The sequence below is a fragment of the Pristiophorus japonicus genome, chromosome 4 (assembly GCF_044704955.1).
Source record: "Pristiophorus japonicus isolate sPriJap1 chromosome 4, sPriJap1.hap1, whole genome shotgun sequence".
Lineage (NCBI taxonomy): Eukaryota > Metazoa > Chordata > Chondrichthyes > Pristiophoridae > Pristiophorus > Pristiophorus japonicus.
In genome coordinates, this window is record NC_091980.1 from 267,820,826 (window position 1) to 267,841,104 (window position 20,279).

General features: G+C 41.6%; 1 protein-coding gene across 3 annotated transcripts in view; it reads left to right on the forward strand.

Annotated features, from left to right (window-relative positions):
- zc3h14 (zinc finger CCCH-type containing 14) overlaps nucleotides 1-16,973 on the forward strand; it is a 54,302-nt gene extending 37,329 nt beyond the window's left edge. For 2 of the 3 annotated variants that reach the window (XM_070879448.1, XM_070879450.1), the window contains exons 9-16: nucleotides 1,744-1,899; nucleotides 3,189-3,339; nucleotides 5,578-5,771; nucleotides 7,654-7,774; nucleotides 10,852-10,988; nucleotides 14,197-14,279; nucleotides 14,385-14,494; nucleotides 14,674-16,973. In XM_070879448.1, the coding sequence (XP_070735549.1) occupies nucleotides 1,744-1,899; nucleotides 3,189-3,339; nucleotides 5,578-5,771; nucleotides 7,654-7,774; nucleotides 10,852-10,988; nucleotides 14,197-14,279; nucleotides 14,385-14,494; nucleotides 14,674-14,680 (959 nt within the window). In that variant the 3' untranslated portion in view covers nucleotides 14,681-16,973. The remainder of the gene's footprint in view (nucleotides 1-1,743; nucleotides 1,900-3,188; nucleotides 3,340-5,577; nucleotides 5,772-7,653; nucleotides 7,775-10,851; nucleotides 10,989-14,196; nucleotides 14,280-14,384; nucleotides 14,495-14,673) is intronic. The other variant, XM_070879449.1, reaches the window with a different exon arrangement.
- Nucleotides 16,974-20,279: the final 3,306 nt, after the last annotated feature.

A 20,279-nucleotide genomic window follows, 5' to 3' on the forward strand; every position in this document is an offset into this window, starting at 1 on the left:
TCCGAGCTGGGCGCCTGTTTTTCATGCCGAAAACTGCGCCTAAAAAAAAGTCCAATATTCTCGAGCTCCTTGGAGCTTGATGTCTGCTTGGTGCGACGTGCTCTTCACAGCAGGGGGCGGAGCCTAACACTCGCGCCGATTTTCTAAGTAGCAGGGGGCGGGTACAATTTAAATTAGTCTTCGTGGTGCCGACAAACCTGTGCGTGCGCGTTGGAGCGTGCGCGCACGCGCAGTCTCACACAAACATTGGCACTCGGCCATTTTTAAAAATACTGCAGAAAAAGTGAAGATTTGTTTCTTGGACTCCTGCAAAGGCTTGTAATTTAATTTTTTTTGATATTTCTGTGTGTGAGAGAGTGCTTTTAGCAGCACTGCTGAATAAATCACCTGCTGAAATCAGTGAGTTCAGCTTTTCACTGCTAAACTTGCAGAACCTGTGCTGCATTGGTGCATGCAAATTAAGGACTGTGTGTTTGGAGAAATAAGAGTGCCAATTCAACTTTGCAATAATACGTGGTGTTGGCAATGCAGCACCCATTCTGCAAATTTAAATATAAAACTGTCGATGTGGCTGCCTCTTCCTGTCCAAATGGCCTCAGTCCCCCTCACAGCTCGAAGGCTGCTGCTGTATCTTCGGCTGCCGGCCAGCCACTGACACCGCTGATATCCTATGGCCGAATGGCCTCACGTCCGTCCGCTGCTGATTCTTTGGCTGCCGGCCAGCCACTGACACCGCCCCTAAAGCGTGGCCGAATGGCCTCAAGAACCTTAATGAGCTGCGTGTGTCCTGCGTTGATTCTTCGGCTGCCGGCCAGCCACTGACGCCGCTGCTATCTCATGGCCGAATGGCCTCACATTGGTCCGCTGATTCTTCGGCTGCCGGCCAGCCACTGATGCCGCTGATATCTCATGGCCGAATGGCCTCGGGTCCGTCCGGCCACGAAGAGAATGAAGGCCTGCCTCAAGCACTGCAGCTCAGCTCTAGGCTTGCTGCCGCTGCCGTCGAGACACTGACGCCACACCGCTGCCTGTCTCCAACATGAAAGGCCTGCCTGAAGCACTTTCACACAGATAGGAACATGGTTTATTTAATCTTTTCTTTGCTTATAAATTTTTATTCAGGTTAGATTTATTTGTATAATATTTGTATAAGTATAACTAAGGATTGATTGTAGAATTTAATTACTTCCCTTCCCCCCCCCTCCCCCCCCCCCACCTCGTTCCCTATGCCTAATTTGTAACCTACGCCTGATTTTCTAAAGTGTAGACAAGGTTTTTTCGAGCATACAAAAATCTTCACTTACTCCATTCTAAGTTAGTTTGGAGTAAGTTTTCACTCACGAAACTTTGAAATCAGGCGTAAGTGGCCGGACACGCCCCCTTTTGAAAATAAAATTCTGTTCCAAGGTGAAACTGTTCTAACTGACTAGAACTGGAGCAAACTAAATGTCGAGAATTCCGATTTCTAAGATACTCCGTTCTACACCAGTTGCTCCTAAAAAAAATCAGGAGCAAATCATGTGGAAACTTGGGGCCAATGCTGCCCAACTGATTGATTGATTGATTTAAATGATTCTTTTTGATCATCATAAGCTTTAAATTACACTGCTTCAATCCTAATTCAGTTTTCCTACCAATGGGTATCTGACCATTGACCTGACTTATCTGGGAAAGTTCATCTAAAATTGTACAAACATATAGATAAAGGTGTTTTTTGTAATTGCAAGTTTTCCTTTTGTATAGTAGTTTCACAAAGACAGACAGTACCTGTGGCTCCTAGAACTCGGGCCATATGTGAAAGCAATGAAATTGAAGTGATTAATGCAGAAGACAAACCACATCAGCCTAGCTTACAACTACAGATCAATACAGCTGAACAACCTGTACAAACGTTTTACTGTAAGAAGCAAAATTACTTTTATGTTAATACTAATGTTGACTAAAGTGTCTCAGAAATTGACATCAGAAGATTACTATAATTATGACTTTAATTGAAATTTAAATGAACAATGTAGTGTTTTGGAATAAAGTTGTAAGTAGATATTTTCCATTCTTCATTATATTTGTAACCATTGCAATCTTGGTTTTTGAAATATTTTTTCTTTTAATTTATTTTCTCTTTTCCCCTCCACCCTCAGGATAGTTAGTGACTCTTGCAGGGGTATCGTTGCCTAAGTGCCTGCAGCTCTGTCAATTTAATGATCGGCATTCCTCATATTTCCCCATAGGTGCCATTTTCTCTGACACAAGGTTATACGTTGTTCCCCATTCCCACCATCCCATCTTTGGTGGCTGCTCATTTAGCCAAATTACTCTTGCCTTCTGGAACTCTATAAATACATTTTCCTCCTTGTCTTCCTCCTCACTTTCAAGCTTTCTTAAAACTTTCATCTTCAACTTCCTCCTTTATCATTTTCCCTTTTCCTCTTGTTCTGCGTCCACTATTTTTCTCAGCAGTGTAAAGCACTTTATTTTATATATATATATATATATATAGCGAGTGCTACAGAAGTGTACGTTGTTGAAGACTTCAGGATGTAACATTTTGAAATATTCCATTTCTTGAAGTTGTGCAGCAATTTTATCTTTTTTTCCTATGGCATGATAAAATAACAACTGCTCTTTACACAAGGTGCTGTCGTTCAACAATTATGCCACGTAGCTCCTCTGTGAGTTTGCTTAATTCGCAGTAAAAAAGCTTGGTGAAATATGAATCGTTGGATTGAACCATTTCTGTGCTCAAGACTAATGTAATTAAAAAAAAACTCACATCCCTTTAGCCTTTGATCATGTAAAAATAAACCTCATAATTGTTTTGCATATTGTAGGATAGCAGTTTTCATTTATTGTACATTTGTTTGAGAGTATAAATACCTCTTGTCACCTCAGTTCATCCACAGACAGCTGGACAGGAGCATATTCCTAAGTCTCTGTTCTAAGATGGCAGCTAGGAGATATGTGAGAGCTGTGCAAGTGTGATTATTCCCAACTTAGCACGTGCATAGTTGAGATCAGAAGTGCAAGAAAGTAGCAATAAAGCCTGTATCCCACCATTTTTTTAACATTACTCTTTGATGCTGCAGTATCACCTCACTTGTTCTACAGTGCCCACCAAACGGAGCTTTTTATATTTTTTCACAATTATTAATTATTATAAAATTATAAAATATAATTTGTTGGTTCTACAGTGCAGTCAATAGAAGCAAGACCAGGTGGTGATACTAGATCATTCATCTTGAAGAAGCCTGTATTGGAAGGAGTGGAACCCCAGCTCCAGGGCAAAGCTGCAATTTACGTGGAAGGTGTATCAGCAGAACAAGATCGTGTGGTAAAGACCAAGTGAGTAGCCCTTTCAAGTTCTGTTAGGCTTAATAGTATCTAAGCATGGTCGCTTTTTCATTGCGTTTAATTGTATATTTTAGAATGCTACAAATGTTCCATGAATCACAGCCAAAGTTTCTAATTTATTCCTTGTGTGTCACATGATTTAAATGCTTGTCAGTAAAATCTAGTCAAGATAGAATCATAGTCAGTTGCTCCCATCTTTCCCCACCTACATCACCTCCCATTTGAAGTCCTTCACATGCTGACCCATCTACCAAGGCAGAACCCGCCCAGAGTTCGAAATACCCGCTCCGACTTCCTGAAACAGCACAAGAAGTGTGGTGGGGGGCAGGGGGGGGAGTGAATTCTAAGCCTGCACTCTCATTGTCCTGTTCAGCATTGCAGGTAGTAGATTTAGCGATCCGATGATCTGACCTGCCAGTTCTAAACTCCACCCCAATGGTGTACCTACCTGCACACATTGACCAACACTCACAGGATAGGCTGCTTGTCTCATCCAATCCTTCCTCCACTAGAGACAAAAAAAGATGGTTCTCTGAACCCTCCCCAACTCTGTGCCGAGGTTTGGACCATCAAGTCGCCAGACAAAAACACGGTATTGAATGAGCTGGCGCTCCTTCAATATGGGAGCTCTTAGCACTTGTATGTTCAGTTAAGCTGCTTGGTGCGTGCACTAAATAAAAGTCCTTTTATCATAATAGACCCTACCTAACTGTCTCAAAGCAAAAGTAACATGCAAAAGTACACAGTTTAACAGCTGTTCCATTTGTAGTCCTATTCAGGAACCATCTTAGCTAACATTTTAAACTGGTTGTCAATATTAAATCAAAATATATGCTGTAGTCTGTGGGAGCTCGTATTCCCTGGGAGCTAGTCTTTATAGCAATGTCATAACCTGAATTAAAACAAAAATCGTTTCCAAGCCAAATATGTAAAAGTCCCAAAATGTTACATGGGTTACTTTGCTTCACTCTTCCCTTCCCCCCCCATCTCCCCTAAAAATGTTCCAGTTTACATTTTTCTACATTGAACTGCATCTACCCCTCTCTCTTTCCTATCTTTACACTCGTCTAACTTGTCTGCCTTTCTATAATCTCTTGCATTCTTCCAAATTTAGTATCTTAATCAAACTTCAATGTCATTCCATTCATGTGTATATCTAGATCATTTAATGTTTAATGCACAGGAGACAATTTGCCCGATAGTGTCTGTGCCAACACTTTGCTAGAGCAATTTAAAACTAATTTCTCCCATAGCTCTGTGTCTTCCTCTGCTTTGTATTAGTAAGGAGATCCCAGCACACATCTCTGGGCATATAACTACCCACATCCCACCAATCCAAATATTTTTTTGCCTGTACGCTCTGTTTTCTGTCACCTAACCATCTATCCATGACTGCTGGGCCAGGCCGCCACGCTGCTCCTTCCACGCCCCGGCCTGCTCCAATGATGCTCACAGTCTGCGTGGCCCTTGGCCTGTGAGCACCATCGGAGCAGACCGGGGAGCGGAAGGAACAGCGTGGCGGCATACCACTCCAGGGAGCAGCACGTGTTGGAGCAGGAGAGTAACGGCAGCGAAGAGGGCGACTGGATTGGACGTCACCAAGATCCAGGTCGCTGATTGGAGTGTGGGCAGGTACAGCAAGAGCGGCGAGATTGGGACGCAGGAGCGGCGAGAGATTGTACAGGGACGTGATCGGGGCCCAGAAGAGACGAGGGCCCAGGAACAGCACAGGCCAGCCCACACTGTGATATCCATGTGGCTACATTTCTTTTAATAATGTGCATTAACTTTTGAACAAGTCTCTTGCATGGTAACATACCAAGCACCTTTTCAAAATCCTTATGTGCAGCATCCACCACATTCTATTATTCTATGATCTGATTTCCTTAAAAAATTCAATTCAATTAATCAAGCCTGATCTGCCTTCTACAAATCCATACTGACTGTCCCTGATTCGCCTTTATAAGTGTTCACAAGAAGAACAGGAGTCTCTAGTGGTTATGTCCATCAGGTCTAAAATCGCTGAAGCAGTGACTCATTAACTCTACAGGAATTCCTGGGCTCCTATGCAGAAATTCCTGTATACTTTTACTCTGATTCTTTAAACCATTTTTGTTATATTTATATTGAGTCATTTTGTACCCTGTTTCAGTATGCCTTGTGGAATATATAATCAAAAAAGGGCTTAACCTTATTACTAATTACTGTGTTTTAAAATTTCCTTGGTAGAGATCAACATGATTCTGTGGAATCAAGTCCTAAATTTATTGTGACACTGGATGGCATTCCAAGTCCGCCTGGATATATTTCAGAACAAGAGGAGGAGACTGAGCCAATGGAGCAGGGGGGTCTTTTGCAAGAGGCAGGAAGGAAATACAGAGTATCAATACAGACTGTTGCTCAGACATTAAGGGAGTCTGATGGTAATTGCCTAATCATTGATTTTTAGAATTTTTATTGAAAGAAAATTCAGACTAAGGAAAGGCCATTCGGCCCATCAAGTTTGATTCATTCAGAGTCCACACCGCTTGTTAATTCCCTGCTTATACTAATTTATTTTCATTCCTTTGCGTCCTGGGGATGGGTGGGAAACAGTGCTATTAATATTTCTATTATCCTCTATCTTCCTTAACCAATATTAATCTTGCTCCCTTTTAAAGGTGTCAATTGATCCTGAACCAATAACCTTCCCTGGGAATCTATTATGCAGAAATAATGGTGCAGGAAAGAAGGCGAGCAGCAAAGTTTTGAACAAGTTTAAGTTTATGGAGGATGGAGGAGCCAGCTAGGAGAGCATTGGAATAGTCGAGCCTTGAGGTGACAAAAGCATGGATGAGAGTTTCAGTAGCAGATAGGTGGAGGCAGACAATGATCTAAAGGTGAAAATAAGTGGTCTTTGTGATGGCGAGGTCAAATCGGATGCCACGGTTGCAAACAGTCTGGTTCAACCTGAGACAGTGGCCAGGGAATGGGATAGAATCAGTAGCAAGGATATGGAGTTGTGGCAGGAGTTGAAGACAATAGGTTCTGTCTTCCCAATGTTTAGCTGGAGACAACTGCGGCTTATCTAGGACTGGATTTCAGACAAACAGTCTTAACAACCTAGAAGCAATGGAGGGGTAAGAGAGGTAATAGAGAGGTAGAGCTGGGTGGGTGGCATCAGCACACATGAAGAGTCTGACCCCATGTCTGCGAATGATGTTGCAAAAGGGCAGCATGTAGATTAGGAAGAAGTCCATGGATAGATCTTTGGGGGACTCGGTTGGGTTGCAGGGGTGATAGACAATGCCAGTGCTGGAGATGTTTGGCTCCAATTAGATAGGTAATACTGGAATCACGGAGAGGCATTTTAGGAGAATGGTATGGTTGACCATGTCACAGACTACAGAGAGGATAAGGTGGGATAATTCATCACAGTCATAGGGTGTCATTTGTAGTTAGGACCATTGCAGTCCCGTAGCAGGACAGAAACCTGATTGGAGTGTTTCAAACAGCTTGTTGTGAGAAAAATAGGCATGGACATAGGAGACAACGACACATTCAAGAACTTTGGGAGGAAAGGGCGGTTGGAGATTGGGTGATGGTTTGCAAAGATTTAGTAGATTTTTTGACATGCCATGGGGAGTCAGGAAAGGAAATTGGATGGTAAGTAGTTTAGTGAGAATGGGGTCCAGAGAGCAGGAGGTAGATCTCGTGCACAAGATTGAGTTTGGAGAGAGCGTGAGGGGTGGATGGTCAAGATACTAGAGAGGGGGAGATAGATGCAGGTTCAGGGCTAGAGCAGTTAGAATTTGGGGTTAGGGTTTGGCTTACTTGGGCATAGGGAAATGGCAGAGGCAGCTGAATGGATAGTCTTGGTGACAAAGAAGTCCATATGGTCCTTGCACTTGTTGGAGGTTGGGTGGTTAAGAAGCCAGAGTTTATTTTTGTTCTCCAGGGCGTGTGGATAGTTTTTGGTAGAGGAGCACAAGGCTTAATAATGATTGATTTGCTCCAGCCCGATCTGGTGATGGATGGCTGAACCAGTCGTGTGTCAGATATGCTGAACCTGTTCCACTTGAGGGAGTGATGATTGGGGTCATGCCAGGGGAAATGAACAAGATGGAAGACAGTAAAGACTTATGTTAACTTTTAAATACTGAATTCAGTTTGAATCATTAAAATAATCTTGTTTCTTGGAAAACCTTTCTCTCGTCTTGGTTAATGAGTCATCATTAATAAAAAAATGAATCTAGCGTTAGATCACATGCATTCAACGTGAGGCAAATATATTAAATTGTATTTTCTTTTCATTTTCTACCGTAGAAGAGATTGACGACAGCAGCTTTCAAGTAAAACGGCAGAAAGTTCTAGAGCGATGCAAGTACTGGCCAGCATGTAAAAATGGTGATGAATGTATGTATCATCATCCTGTAGCTTCATGCAAGTGAGTATCTTTTAAGAAAAAGCCAAAAATATGTGTCATTAATATTTTGACAATCAGGATTGCTCTATTTAACTTTTATTGAGCATTTCTTTCTGTCTTCAGCTTTGTGCATTTATTAAATGCAAGCTAGAAATTAGCTTAGCTTCAGTGCTGGCCTCTAACTCAATACTTTATTTGAAGAGGACTGAAAGTTTAAGAGCAAATCAGGGGAGCTAATGGTGCTTTACTGTCTAAGATTTTATTATTGCTGTAGTTTGGTTTACAGAACAATTTAAAAAAACAAAAAGTTTAACAATGAGTCCAGATAAATTACAATAAATTGGACTAAATTACTGACCTTTAAATATGGAACTGTTCACAGTTGTGATTTGAGGGCTAATCTGAAATACAAAACATTAGGATGACAAGTATTTCCATTGGGGCAGTTTTGATGCTGGCTCGAATTCATCACTGCTAAACTCCTGGTGCTTGGATGTCCACAAAAGGGATGCGTAGAAAAAGAAATTGACGTCTCAAATGAAAAACCTCTGTTTGGAATCTGCTGTAGAATTAGTTTATATGGCCACTGGTAGCTAAGTAATAAAATAATCACAGCCATATACTTTAAGGCAAGCTGTCCGATCAAAGACAGTAATTCACTGATGATATTGCTCTGATCATTTGTATGGACACAGAACTGTTGGAGTAATTCCAGTCACTTGCTTGTTGTATCATCCGTGTAAAATTTTCTTCTACAGGGCCAATTTGATACTGATATATAGCAGCAGTAAAAGCAAACAAAATAGTCATCCATATAATCACCCTGAGATGCCTGTTTTGTTGATGAACCAAATTTTGTGTTTGTCTGTATACAGATGGAAATATTATATTTACATTAATGCCTTTAAGATACCCGAAGGTCACTAATTATTAAAGGGAATATTTGACAAGAGTGTTAGTTGTAATGGTTACAGTCCCTGCACAGAGCTTATTTTATAATATCTGTTTAGAGGCGTTGGTGATAGTATCAGTGATGGTGGGTATCCTTATTTTAAAGCTATAACACCCTTCACTGCTAACTGATCATAGCCAAGTGTTGGAAAAATCATCCACTGTCATCCAATAACTTGCTAAATCTAGAGAAACCGTGCTGTTTCACAGCATTAGTCTCTCCAAAGGGTCCTGCACCATCCCAAACAAGGGCCTCCCTCACTGACCGTTTGTCAGATTTACATATGCTATTAAGTGGGCTTCTATCTCTTCTCTTAACTCTCCGCCTCCCTTCTGATCTACATTTGCAGATTATGGCGATTTGAGGGGGAGAAATAAGAGCTACATTTTATTGAGATACATGTGTATCAAATCGCAAAATGACAGTTCCTAAAATTTTGCACATACACAGACATTCTGATCAATTATCGATTTGTTAGAGCTTTTTGGCATGCACTGTATTGTAGTACTTGGAGCAGAGATTATACTGGACTAGCAGTTCTAGTATAATTTGCTTCAAACATCTGTATAATTCAGCCACATTATTCACAAGCAGCCTTGCGTGCTTTTATACTGCTATTTGCTTATTTCGGTTTCCAAGGGCTGGATTTTTACTCGTGGCGGGAGGTGCTGGATTGAGGCCAGGAAACCCAGAAGAGCGAGTTTCCCTCTGGCCCTGCCGAATTTAGTGGCAGGACCTGATTAAAAATTTTTTTTCTGTTTCCTAGCAGCAGCCAGCCAGGTTGAGAGGTTGGCTGGCTGGCAGGCAGCTAGGTCTTCGGCACAAGGTTGCAGCCAGGGAGCGGAAAGGAGGGTTTGGAGATTGGAGGTTGGGAGGGAATCGGAGAATGGGGGTGGGGGGGGGGAGAGGGTGTTGGAGAACGGAGACCTGAGCGATTGGAGGCCTTGGAGATCGGAGGCCATGAATTGTGAGATCAGAGGACCCCAGGGTGAGATTGGGGTAGGTGGAAGGTTGGTGGCTGCGGCGGGGGTGGTGGAGAGGTCGGGTGGGCGATCAGAAGAGTCAGAAGAGTTGGGGGAGGGTTGTCTGATCATGGAGGGGTTGGCGAATGTGGTATGCTGTATTCAACAGGTGAGTGGAAAGGCACTTATCTCCTGCATCCAGCAGCAATGTTCCCTGTAATTTTTTTTTAATGTGCGGCCTCTTTAAGGGGCTCTGCGGCCCACTCATAGTTTCCAGCATGTGTGAACTTTAACGTTGCAAAAGCTGGTCCTAGGGTTGCGCGGGACCGGCAGAGAGTTGCGCAGTCATGTGGCTGTGCAGCTTATAGGGAATGTTGTCCAGCAGTCCTCGCCTCCGTTTAGCCAGTGGGTTTCCTGAGGCCTGGGAAAGACGGCTGGCCAGAGTTAAATTTGAAATTGTGGATCAATATGAGGCACACTGCTTGATTTATAATATTTGAATTTCAAACCCGCCTCCTGGGAGCATGTTGGTTGCTTGCCTTTGTCCCGCTTCCGTTAAAACCGGGAGTAGGTGGGTTGGGGTTGGGTTCAGATTTTTAACAGTTTAACCTTCCACCTGATCTAAACCCATCCCTCGCCCACCTCCCAAGAGGCTGTGAGCTGGCTCACTGTGCTTAAACTACTAAATCTAGTTCCCTTGACCCAACAGCAGACATGTAAACCCACAAAAAACTGAGTTTACAATTTTTCCGTTAGGTTAAGGGAATCAGATTTCGTGGTGTAAACCCAAGGAGCTGGCTTATTGGATGCCTGTCTTCCAGGGTCCAAATGAAATGACAAAAGCAAAATACTGCAGATGTTGGAAATCTGAAATAAAAACTGAAAATGCTGGAAGCACTTAGCAGGTCAGGCAGCATCTGTGGGGAGGGAAACAGAGTTAATGTTTCAGGTCGATAACCTTTCGTCATTTTTATTCCACATGAAATGACCACCAGTATAAAAATGTAAACGTAATATAATTATGCTTGCTTACAGATATTGATATTTTAGTTTATAATTATTAAAGCACATTGTTTTTTTAAAAAAGGATTCCTATTTTGAGTAATGTCAATTTTTATATTCTATAGAGGGATATAAATTTTAATTTTGATTGCAGTTCACTAATAATGTTTACCGTTTCTCAGAACCTTTCCAAAGTGTAAATTTGGGGACAAATGCCTGTTTATCCATCCAAATTGCAAATATGACTCCAAGTGTACTAGACCAGACTGTCCATATACACATGCAAGCAGACGAAGTGCAGTAGTGCCAAAACAGCCAGGTTTGTACAGTAAAATATTGATTCATGTATGTAGACTTTAATCTCAATACTTAATTGAGCTCACCAGAAGGGAACTTTGCAGGAATAAGACATTTTTTAAGAACTCAACTGGTTGTTGTAACTGCTGAAATTGATTATAGGGGCTCATTCTGAAGTAAACTTGTAGGAGTATTTTAAGTTTATATTGTTTGGCGTGCACCAACGTGAGATGTATTGGCCGTGGCCAGATGCAGAGTGTAGCTGCTTCTACATTACCCCACAGAATGGCAAACCTCATAAGAGCATCAGTATCAACTTTTCCACTTCCCATATCAGCCACACTTACCAGCTTAGAGCCAAATTCTGGGTAGTTTTCTGCTGTAGATCGAAGGGCATTCGGAATTGGGTTGTGGCTGCCCAAAATCGTTTCAAGTACGACTCTTTCAGCTGGCAGAGTAGATTAGATTAGTGTGCAAAATTAAGGCACATGGTATTGGGGGTAATGTATTGATGTGGATAGAGAACTGGTTGGCAGACAGGAAGCAAAGAGTGGGAATAAACGGGTCCTTTTCAGAATGGCAGGCAGTGACTAGTGAGGTGCCGCAGGGTTCAGTGCTGGGACCCCAGCTATTTACAATAAACATTAATGATTTAGACGAAGGAATTGAAGGTAATATCTCCAAGTTTCCAGATGACACTAAGCTGGGTGGCAGTGCAAGCTGCGAGGAGGATGCTAAGAGGCTGCAGGGGTACTTAGACAGGTTAGGTGAATGGGCAAATGTATGGCAGATGCAGTATAATGAGGACAAATGTGAGGTTATCCACTTTGGTGGCAAAAACAGGAAGCAGATTATTATCTGAGTGGTAACAGATTAGTAAAAGGGGAGGTGCGAAGAGACCTGGGTGTCATGTTACATCAGTCATTGAAGGTAGGCATACAGGTTCAGCAGGTAGTAAAGAAAGCAAATGGCATGCTGGCCTTCATAGCGAGGAGATTTGAGTATAGGAGCAGGGAGGTCCTACTGCAGTTGTACAGGGCCTTGGTGAGACCACACCTTGAGTATTGTGTGCCGTTTTGGTCTCCTAATCTGAATAAGGACGTTCTTGCTATTGAGGGAGTGCAGCAAAGGTTCACCAGGCTGATTCCCGGGATGGCAGGACTGACGTTTGAGGAAAAACTGGATCGGCTAGGCTTATACTCACTGGAATTTAGAAGCATGAGAGGGGATCTCATAGAAACTTATAAAATTCTGACGGGACTGGACAGGTTAGATGCAGGTAGAATGTTCCCGATGTTGGGGAAGTCCAGAACCAGGGGTCATTGATAAGGGGTAAGCCATATACGACTGAGATGAGGAGAAATTTTTTCACCCAGAGAGTTGTGAACCTGTGGAATTCTCTGCCACAGAAAGTTGTTGAGTCCAATTCGTTGGACATATTCAAAAGGGAGTTAGATGTGGCCCTTACGGCTAAAGGGATCGGGGGTATGGAGAGAAGGCAGGGGTGGGGTACTGAGGTTGCATGATCAGCCATGATCATATTGAATGGCGGTGCAAGATCGAAGGGCCAAATGGCTTGCTCCTTCACCTATTTTCTATGTTTCACCCCAGAGTGGATTCCATGCCAAAGACTTAGAGACAAAATGACAATGTAGATCCACTGCACCAGCCTATCTTGAAGGGAAATTTTATTAAATGGAGTATTTTTAACCAAAAAAGTTGTATCATGGCTTTTCAATGATTACGTTGAGCTCCCTGATGCTGCACCACATGATATATTCACCTAGTAAGACGCCCAGATGAGAAGGTTCAATTTGGGAAGATAATGGAGCAGCAACTAGGATGCTACAATTTGGCTCAGTACACTTGTGCCAGGGAGGTCATAGGTGTCCTCTGACCCTTACTGTAAAGGTCACCTGTGTGGAAGGATCAATCTTGGCTATGATGCCCTTAATGATGGAATTGACTCAGCATTCACTCTCTAGATAGATCCACACATGAAGTGTGACCATTTAGGTGAGCTTACCAGAGGATTGTTGTCATTTGTAGAACTGTACATCAGCATGGATTCATGTTTTCAGGAAAGGAATGGAGGGAATATGGGTAAATAAATTGATTTGTTCCTATGTATTGTTGGTATATCTGACTGTTCTATTTTAGAGTTACAAATCTTTTTCTGACCTGATCTTAAGCCTTGTCCAATGTTGAACTAAAACGCATTTTTGTGAACTTAACTGAATTAAAGAAAAAAATAAATCAAGCTTAAATGCATTGTGATTTCCAGAGGTTTACTCTTATACTATATACTCCTTTTGGGGGTAATTTTATGTTGGACAAATGGTGTTTTTTAAATACACATTGGGGTAGAAATTCAGTCGCTTAGCGCTCCTGGAAAGGGTCGGAACAGGGAATCTTAAAAATAAAAACCAAATCCAGAAACATGACCTGATTTTGGAGTGCCTTGCAATGACCGTTTAAGTACCGCTGGATAGGCTGCTTTAACACATACCAATGGGTGGAGCATGCGTGGTGCATGCCCTGCCAATTGGAATCTCAAAATTGTATGGGGGGGGCCTATATGTGCGATGGCACCCTAATTAGCATATTAGAATTAGACTCCAAACATGAAACAGGTGGGTCCCTGGGAAAATGGCGGTGTGTGAGAACTGCACAGTAAGTGCATCCCCATGATTTCCAGTGCATGATTGCCCTATTCCTGCCGAGCAAAGGGAATTGAGATTCGCTCCTTTGTAGTCTTCGATAACGTAGTTCAAGCAGGGTGTGCAGATGTAATTTAGTCCCATTTTTAAGTCTTGCATTCTGTCCTTGTTTATATTTTCCACCATAGATTCCTATGTCCACATTATAATGAAAACTGCCTGTATACACTTATTACACACTCCTGATATTGTGATAGTACAGTGCCTTCTGGGTTTTGGGCGGGGGTTGTAATTACAGCATGACCAGTTTACATGAGTAGTTTCCATTATAATTTGAACATAAGAGTTTATAATGTGAAAACTTGACCAGAAGTGAGTAATGTAAGATTTTATATCTATATAGATACAACAGGCTGGGGAAATTACTGACATTGTACTCTGCATGTTACCAAAGTTCATTATTCAGCATTTGTTCCCATAGCCACTTGGTTTTAGACAAAAGTACATATTTAGTTAGTGACTTCTGGTTTGTTCAGTAAATCTTTAAAAAAATGTATTCTTATTCTGTAGCACCTGTGACAAATCCAGGCAGTTCGCTGTGTCGATTCTTTCCAGATTGCAAAAAAGTGGAGTGTCTTTTTATCCATCCAAAGGTACACAAAATAATTTGAAAAGATCAGAGTCTTTGTTGAAATGAGAATACCCTGTATATGTATATGGAGGGAGTGATGACTTTACTGTTACAATGTTGTTCCCAGCCGTGTCGATTCAGCATACACTGTAAGAGAGCCGACTGCACATTCTACCATCCTGCAGTTACATTACCTCCACGCCATGCACTAAAGTGGACCAGGTCTCAGCAAAATAGGTAAGAGCTTTGAAAAATAAAAACTTTGTAGTAAATTATGTAAATATTAGTCATGTGAAATGATTGCAGTGTTTCTTTGCACGTAATCACAAAATTATATAAAAGCACGACCTGTAGGATAATAGCTACTAATCATCTTATAAAATGATCTGAGACATTTTTTTACTTTTCTTTTTCAGTGAATGATCAGTTTGGATTGTGCAGAATTGCATATTGTGGATACGATAAGGCTGCAAATATTTGAAGATGTAGCATTTTGCTAATTTTTATTGTCCCTCTTCCAATATTCTTTCACATTTTAATGTAAAAAGTAATTTTCTCCTGAATGTGAATTGACTAGACTATTTTTCCCATAACTTAGATGCAGACTCGCTAACGGGTTTTGTAAGGTGCATTTTGTAACTTGTGTTTTGTGCTGTTATAGACTAAAGTTTTCTACTGGATGATAAAATATCCAAAGAGAAATGCCACTGTTTGATGTAATACCCTTTTTGTTGACAACAAAAGGAGTCTACAGTAAAAGAGTTGATTAAGAAGCTTGTTTAATGAATCAGTCACTGTTGTATTGTTTCTTGCACCACCTTCATTCATCTACTCTCTTGGCCACACAGCTCTTTCAGCATATTTTTTAATTGGTCACTCATTATCATTTACGTGTTAAATCCTTTGAGACTATGGGCCCAAGTTTCGAGCCGCGCCTAGAACGGCGCAGTCCCGACCTGGACGCACGTTTTTCGCGCCACAAAGTGCGCCTAAAAACCTCCGTATTCTCCACCTCCCTGCAGGTCCTCTGGCCCTCGGCGCAGCGCAGCGCAGCACGAGCTGTAGGGGGCGGAGCCAGGTCCCTGCGCTGAAAACAGTGCCGGGACCTCTGCACATGCGCGCTACAGTGGGCACGCAAGTGCAGTAGCTCCAGGCGCCCGAAACTGTGTGGGAGGGGCCCGAAGCACGCAGCCCCTAGCCCTGGCCGACTGGCCTCACTGGGGCTGCGTGAATAAGGCTCCTCCCACGGCCAGCTCCTGCTTCCTCCCGACCCGACTCCCGCTCCCGCTCTCCCCCCTGACTGGACCCGACCCGACTCCCGGTCGTGTGTGTGTGTCCCCCCCCCCCCCCCGACTGGACCCGACCCGACTCCCGCTCCCCCCCGCCCCCGGACTCGATCCGACCTGACCTCCCTCTCCCTGACCTGACCTCCCTCTCCCTCCCTCCCACCACCCCCCCGACCCGACCCAACGCCATCTACCTGTAAATCTGGTGCTGGGGACGGGCCCTGCCCGAAGTCTCAGGCCCGGCCCGTTCAGCCTCCCTCCCCTTTCTCCCCCCCCTCCCATCTCCTTCCCCCCCCATCTCCTTTCCCCCCTCCATCTCCTTTCCCCCCCCATCTCCTTTCTCCCCCTTCTCCCCTTTATCCCCATCTCCCCCATCCCTCCCTCTGCTCCCCCCCCTCTCTCCCTCTACCCCTCCCCTCGCTGTCAGAAACACAGACACTGACAGACAGAGAGTGAGAGACACACAGACAGACAGAGAGATAGAGACACTGACAGAGACACACTGGGGGGGGGCATCCCAGCACGCTGTTGGAGGGCTCCCGGTGCTGCAGTCGGTAAGTAGAAAATGTTTTATTTATTGATTTAAAAAAAAAAAATATTTATAAATTTTTTTTGATTGCTTTATTGGTTGATTTATTGATGTATTTATCATTTATTATTGATGATGGCTCTTTATTTGTAAAACTGAAGTGTTTAATGTTTGTAAACTTCCCTTTAAACCCCCCCCCCCAGCCATTCCCTACGCCTGATTTTCTAAAGTGTAGACAAGGTTTTTTCGAGCGTACAAAAACCTTCTTACTCCATTCTAAGTTAGTTTGGAGTAAGTTTTCACTGACGAAACTTTGAAAACAGGCGTAAGTGGCCGGACACGCCCCCTTTTGAAAAAGAAATTCTGTTCCAAAGTGAAACTGTTCTAACTGACTAGAACTGGAGCAAACTAAATGACGAGAATTCCGATTTCTAAGATACTCCGTTCTACACCAGTTACTCCTAAAAATCAGGAGCAAATCACATGGAAACTTGGGGCCTATAATTCTACTGCACAAACAGCAAATATTTTTGCTACTTCCCACGTTCCACTCATGGGCCTGGTCATGCCAGGAGTTGGAAACTGTTGTAGATGGAAATTTAAGCGAGGGGGGGAAATAATCAGATTCGCTAAGTAATTCTTTTCCCTCCTGGTTTACCTAATTAGCATTTTTTTTTAAACACACATGGTCAACTCAAAAATGTTATACTTGATAGATGTTTTACTTCATTGGATTTTGTATTCCTTTTCTGAAAATGTTAAAGTTAGGAATTGTTTGATGCCTTAAAATCTGGTACAGTATTAAATTCAATAACTGAGTCACACGTTCTCTATACCTAGAGGAGCAAGTTTGAGTTTTTAATCATAGGATGCCTAAATAAAGTTGTGCAAATTGGTGGCATGTTTCATGGGTGAAGGAACCCACTCTGGTTTTCGTTGTGGAATTTTTTGGAATCTTGATTATTGGCATAAAATTTGAATTACAAGTTTTACTTTATGATTGCCGGTGGCACAAATCATGCTCAACTAGAGTTTGTACAGTTCATTATTGCTCTTTTGCTTTAAACCACAAAATTGATGGGGGCTAGAATCTGTTCCACCACTTGCATAAACCCAGATTTGTGACCCAACACTGTTTTGGCCAAATTGAATACATTTGTGACTTGTCAGCAAATGCTAGAATGGTTCAAGCCAAAAAAAAGCACCTGAGAAATATAACATTTAAGAACATAAGAAATAGGAGCAGAAGTGGGCCATTTAGCCCCTCAACCCTGCTCTGCCATTCAATAAGATCATGGCTGATCTGTTCTTGGATTCAACTCCACTTCCCTGCCTGCTCCCCATAACCCATCACTCCTTTATCATTCAAAAATCTATTTCCACCGTAAATATATTAAATGACCCAGCCTCCACAGCTCACTGGGGTAGAGAATTCCAAAGATTCACGACCCTCAGAGAAGAAATTTCTATTTCCATTTTAAATGGGCAACCCCTTATTCTGAGACTATGTCCCCTAGTTCGAGATTCCCCCACGAGTGGAAACATCCTCTCTGCATCGACCCTGTCAAGCCCCCTCAGAATCTCACGTTTCAATAAGATCACCTCTCATTCTTCTAAACTCTAATGAGTATAGGCCCAACCTGCTCAATCTTTCTTATGACAACCCCTTCATCTCAGGAATCAACGTAGTGAACCTTCTCTGACCTGCCTCCAATACAAGTATATCCCTCCATAAATATGACCAAAACTGTACGCAGTACTCCAGATATGGTCTCACCAACAGTTGTAGCAGGACTTTCCTACTTTTATATTCTATCCCCCTTGCAATAAAGGCCAATATTCCATTTGCCTTCCTCAATACTTGCTGTACCTGCATACTAACTTTTTGTGTTTCATGCACAGGGACCCACAGATCCCTCTGTACCTCAGCATTTTGTAATCTCCATTTAAATAATTTGCTTTTTTATTTTTCCTACCAAAGTGAATAACCTCACATTTTCCCACATTACACTCCAGCTGCCAAATTTTTGCCCACTCACAGCCTATCTATATCCCTTTGCAGATTCTTTTCATCCTCCTCACAACTTGCTTTTCCACTTATCTTTGTATCAGCAGCAAATATGGCTACATTACACTTGGTCTCTTCATCCAAGTCTTTAATATAGATTGTAAATAGTTGAGGCTCCAGCACTGATCCCTGTGGCACCCCACTAGTTATAGTTTGTCAACCTGAAAATTACCCTTTTATTCCAACTCTTTTCTTTAGTTAGCCAATCCTCTATCCATGCAACCCCATGAGCTCTTATCTTATTCAGTAACCTTTTATGTGGCACCTTATCGAATGCCTTCTGGAAATCCAAATACACCACATCCACTGGTTCCCCCTTATCCACCCTGCTCATTACATCCTCAAAAAACTCCAGCAAATTTGTCAAACATGGTTTCCCTTGCATAAAACCATGCTACTCTGCAATTTGTAGGTATTGTGCCAGTAGGTACAAATTGTGATATTTTGATGGTGTTTTTACATTACATCCATATGGTAGAGTGTAACTGAAAATGTATGCAGTGTGACCATTTAGTTCTTTAAGCATACTCATTTGAATCAGTATATCTCAACTGACCAACTCTCCCCAGGAAAAATGTTTCCTGTATCTCCCCTTTGAACATTTCATTCTACAGTAGTCCATACAGAGGGAGTTGCTAGTGAGATATATGTTGTTTTTCTTATGCAATAGTCTCAATATGAATCTTGCTCTTCACAATATACACTTGTGTAATTTGTTTTTTCATGTAACTGAATTTATCAGAAATGTCATTACATAAGTACAAGGGGTACAACAAAATCAGGAAATAAAAATTGCTCAAGGTTTACAGACTTCATGGCACAATGCATAATTTCAAGTATTCAAGTTACAAAAATGCAGTTTGATGATGTTGCATAAAAGTTATAGTAAATGGTAGTTACCAACAGTGCAATTACTTGAAACAAATTTGAGATTCATTTCAATATAATTTTATCACCTTTACAACAATAAACCATTTGGATGGACTTCAATCATAGATGAATAAAATATTTAGTATTAAAAGGAAATTACATGTATTTAATTTTGTTTTATAGGGTTATAGTTAACATGTGAAACTATCTGAAACATTATTAGCATTATTGTACATCTATTTTAACATTACAGAAATTGTTTAGCTATTACTTAAAGCTTGACACATCAGTAAAACTTTAAAAAACAAGCAGCAATTCAATTCTTCTTAATCCTATTAGATTAAGTGCACCCTGGTAATATGCAGAGTACAAGTCAAAGCAACACACATTTACTATGTGTTTCAAAAAAGATGCATTTTATTTGTATACTATATAAATGGAAAAATGATAATCTGCAGGATCACTGACACCTGCAAACACATTCAAAGATACAAGATAAAAATTAAAAACAATTTTTATTACACGGAACTCAATGTAATTGTTCAGATAGCCACAGTGATTGGTACAGTAGTGCATAGTATGCTTTGGCATGCTTGCTTCAGCTTTTACACGGATTCAAAATATTACTCAGCTGGTACATTCAGGATGAAGGCCACTAGATACTATTTTATTTATTCAGAATACTGTCATCAGCATTGCAAAATTTTGAAAAGCACAAGTTCACCATAAATGTCTTAAGGCTATTTACCAAATCAGCTACAGCACAACATTGAAGATATTAAGCTCTAGTGTTATATTTGGCAGTGTACTTACAGTATATTATAGTTAGCTTTTTGTGTATTGATAGAACTCAATTAACCATTTTGATGGCATTGCCACATGATTGTTTAGGAATTCTGTCCTCGACAACAGGACCATAGATGTAGAATGGTCAAAGTAATTTGTACATCAGCATTGAAGTTAGAATACAAGCTATGCCCCAAGATTCATGAACATGATTCGAATACTGTTACAACTGCATCAATATACACACGTGGCTGTGCAGTAGAAAATCTGACAAATTGCCTTAAACCAAAAATAGCTGAAAATAATTTTGATTTATATTTATGAAATCAAACAGCCTTCTCAATTTATTTTGCAGATAGCGCTAGCTGTCTTATTTTCATACGTGGAGCTTTTCCTGGATTTCTTTTTGTTGAATTGAATTTCTTGATTCTTCATGATTCAAGCTCTGTTTCATGGCCATTTGTATTCTTTTGATTAATATTT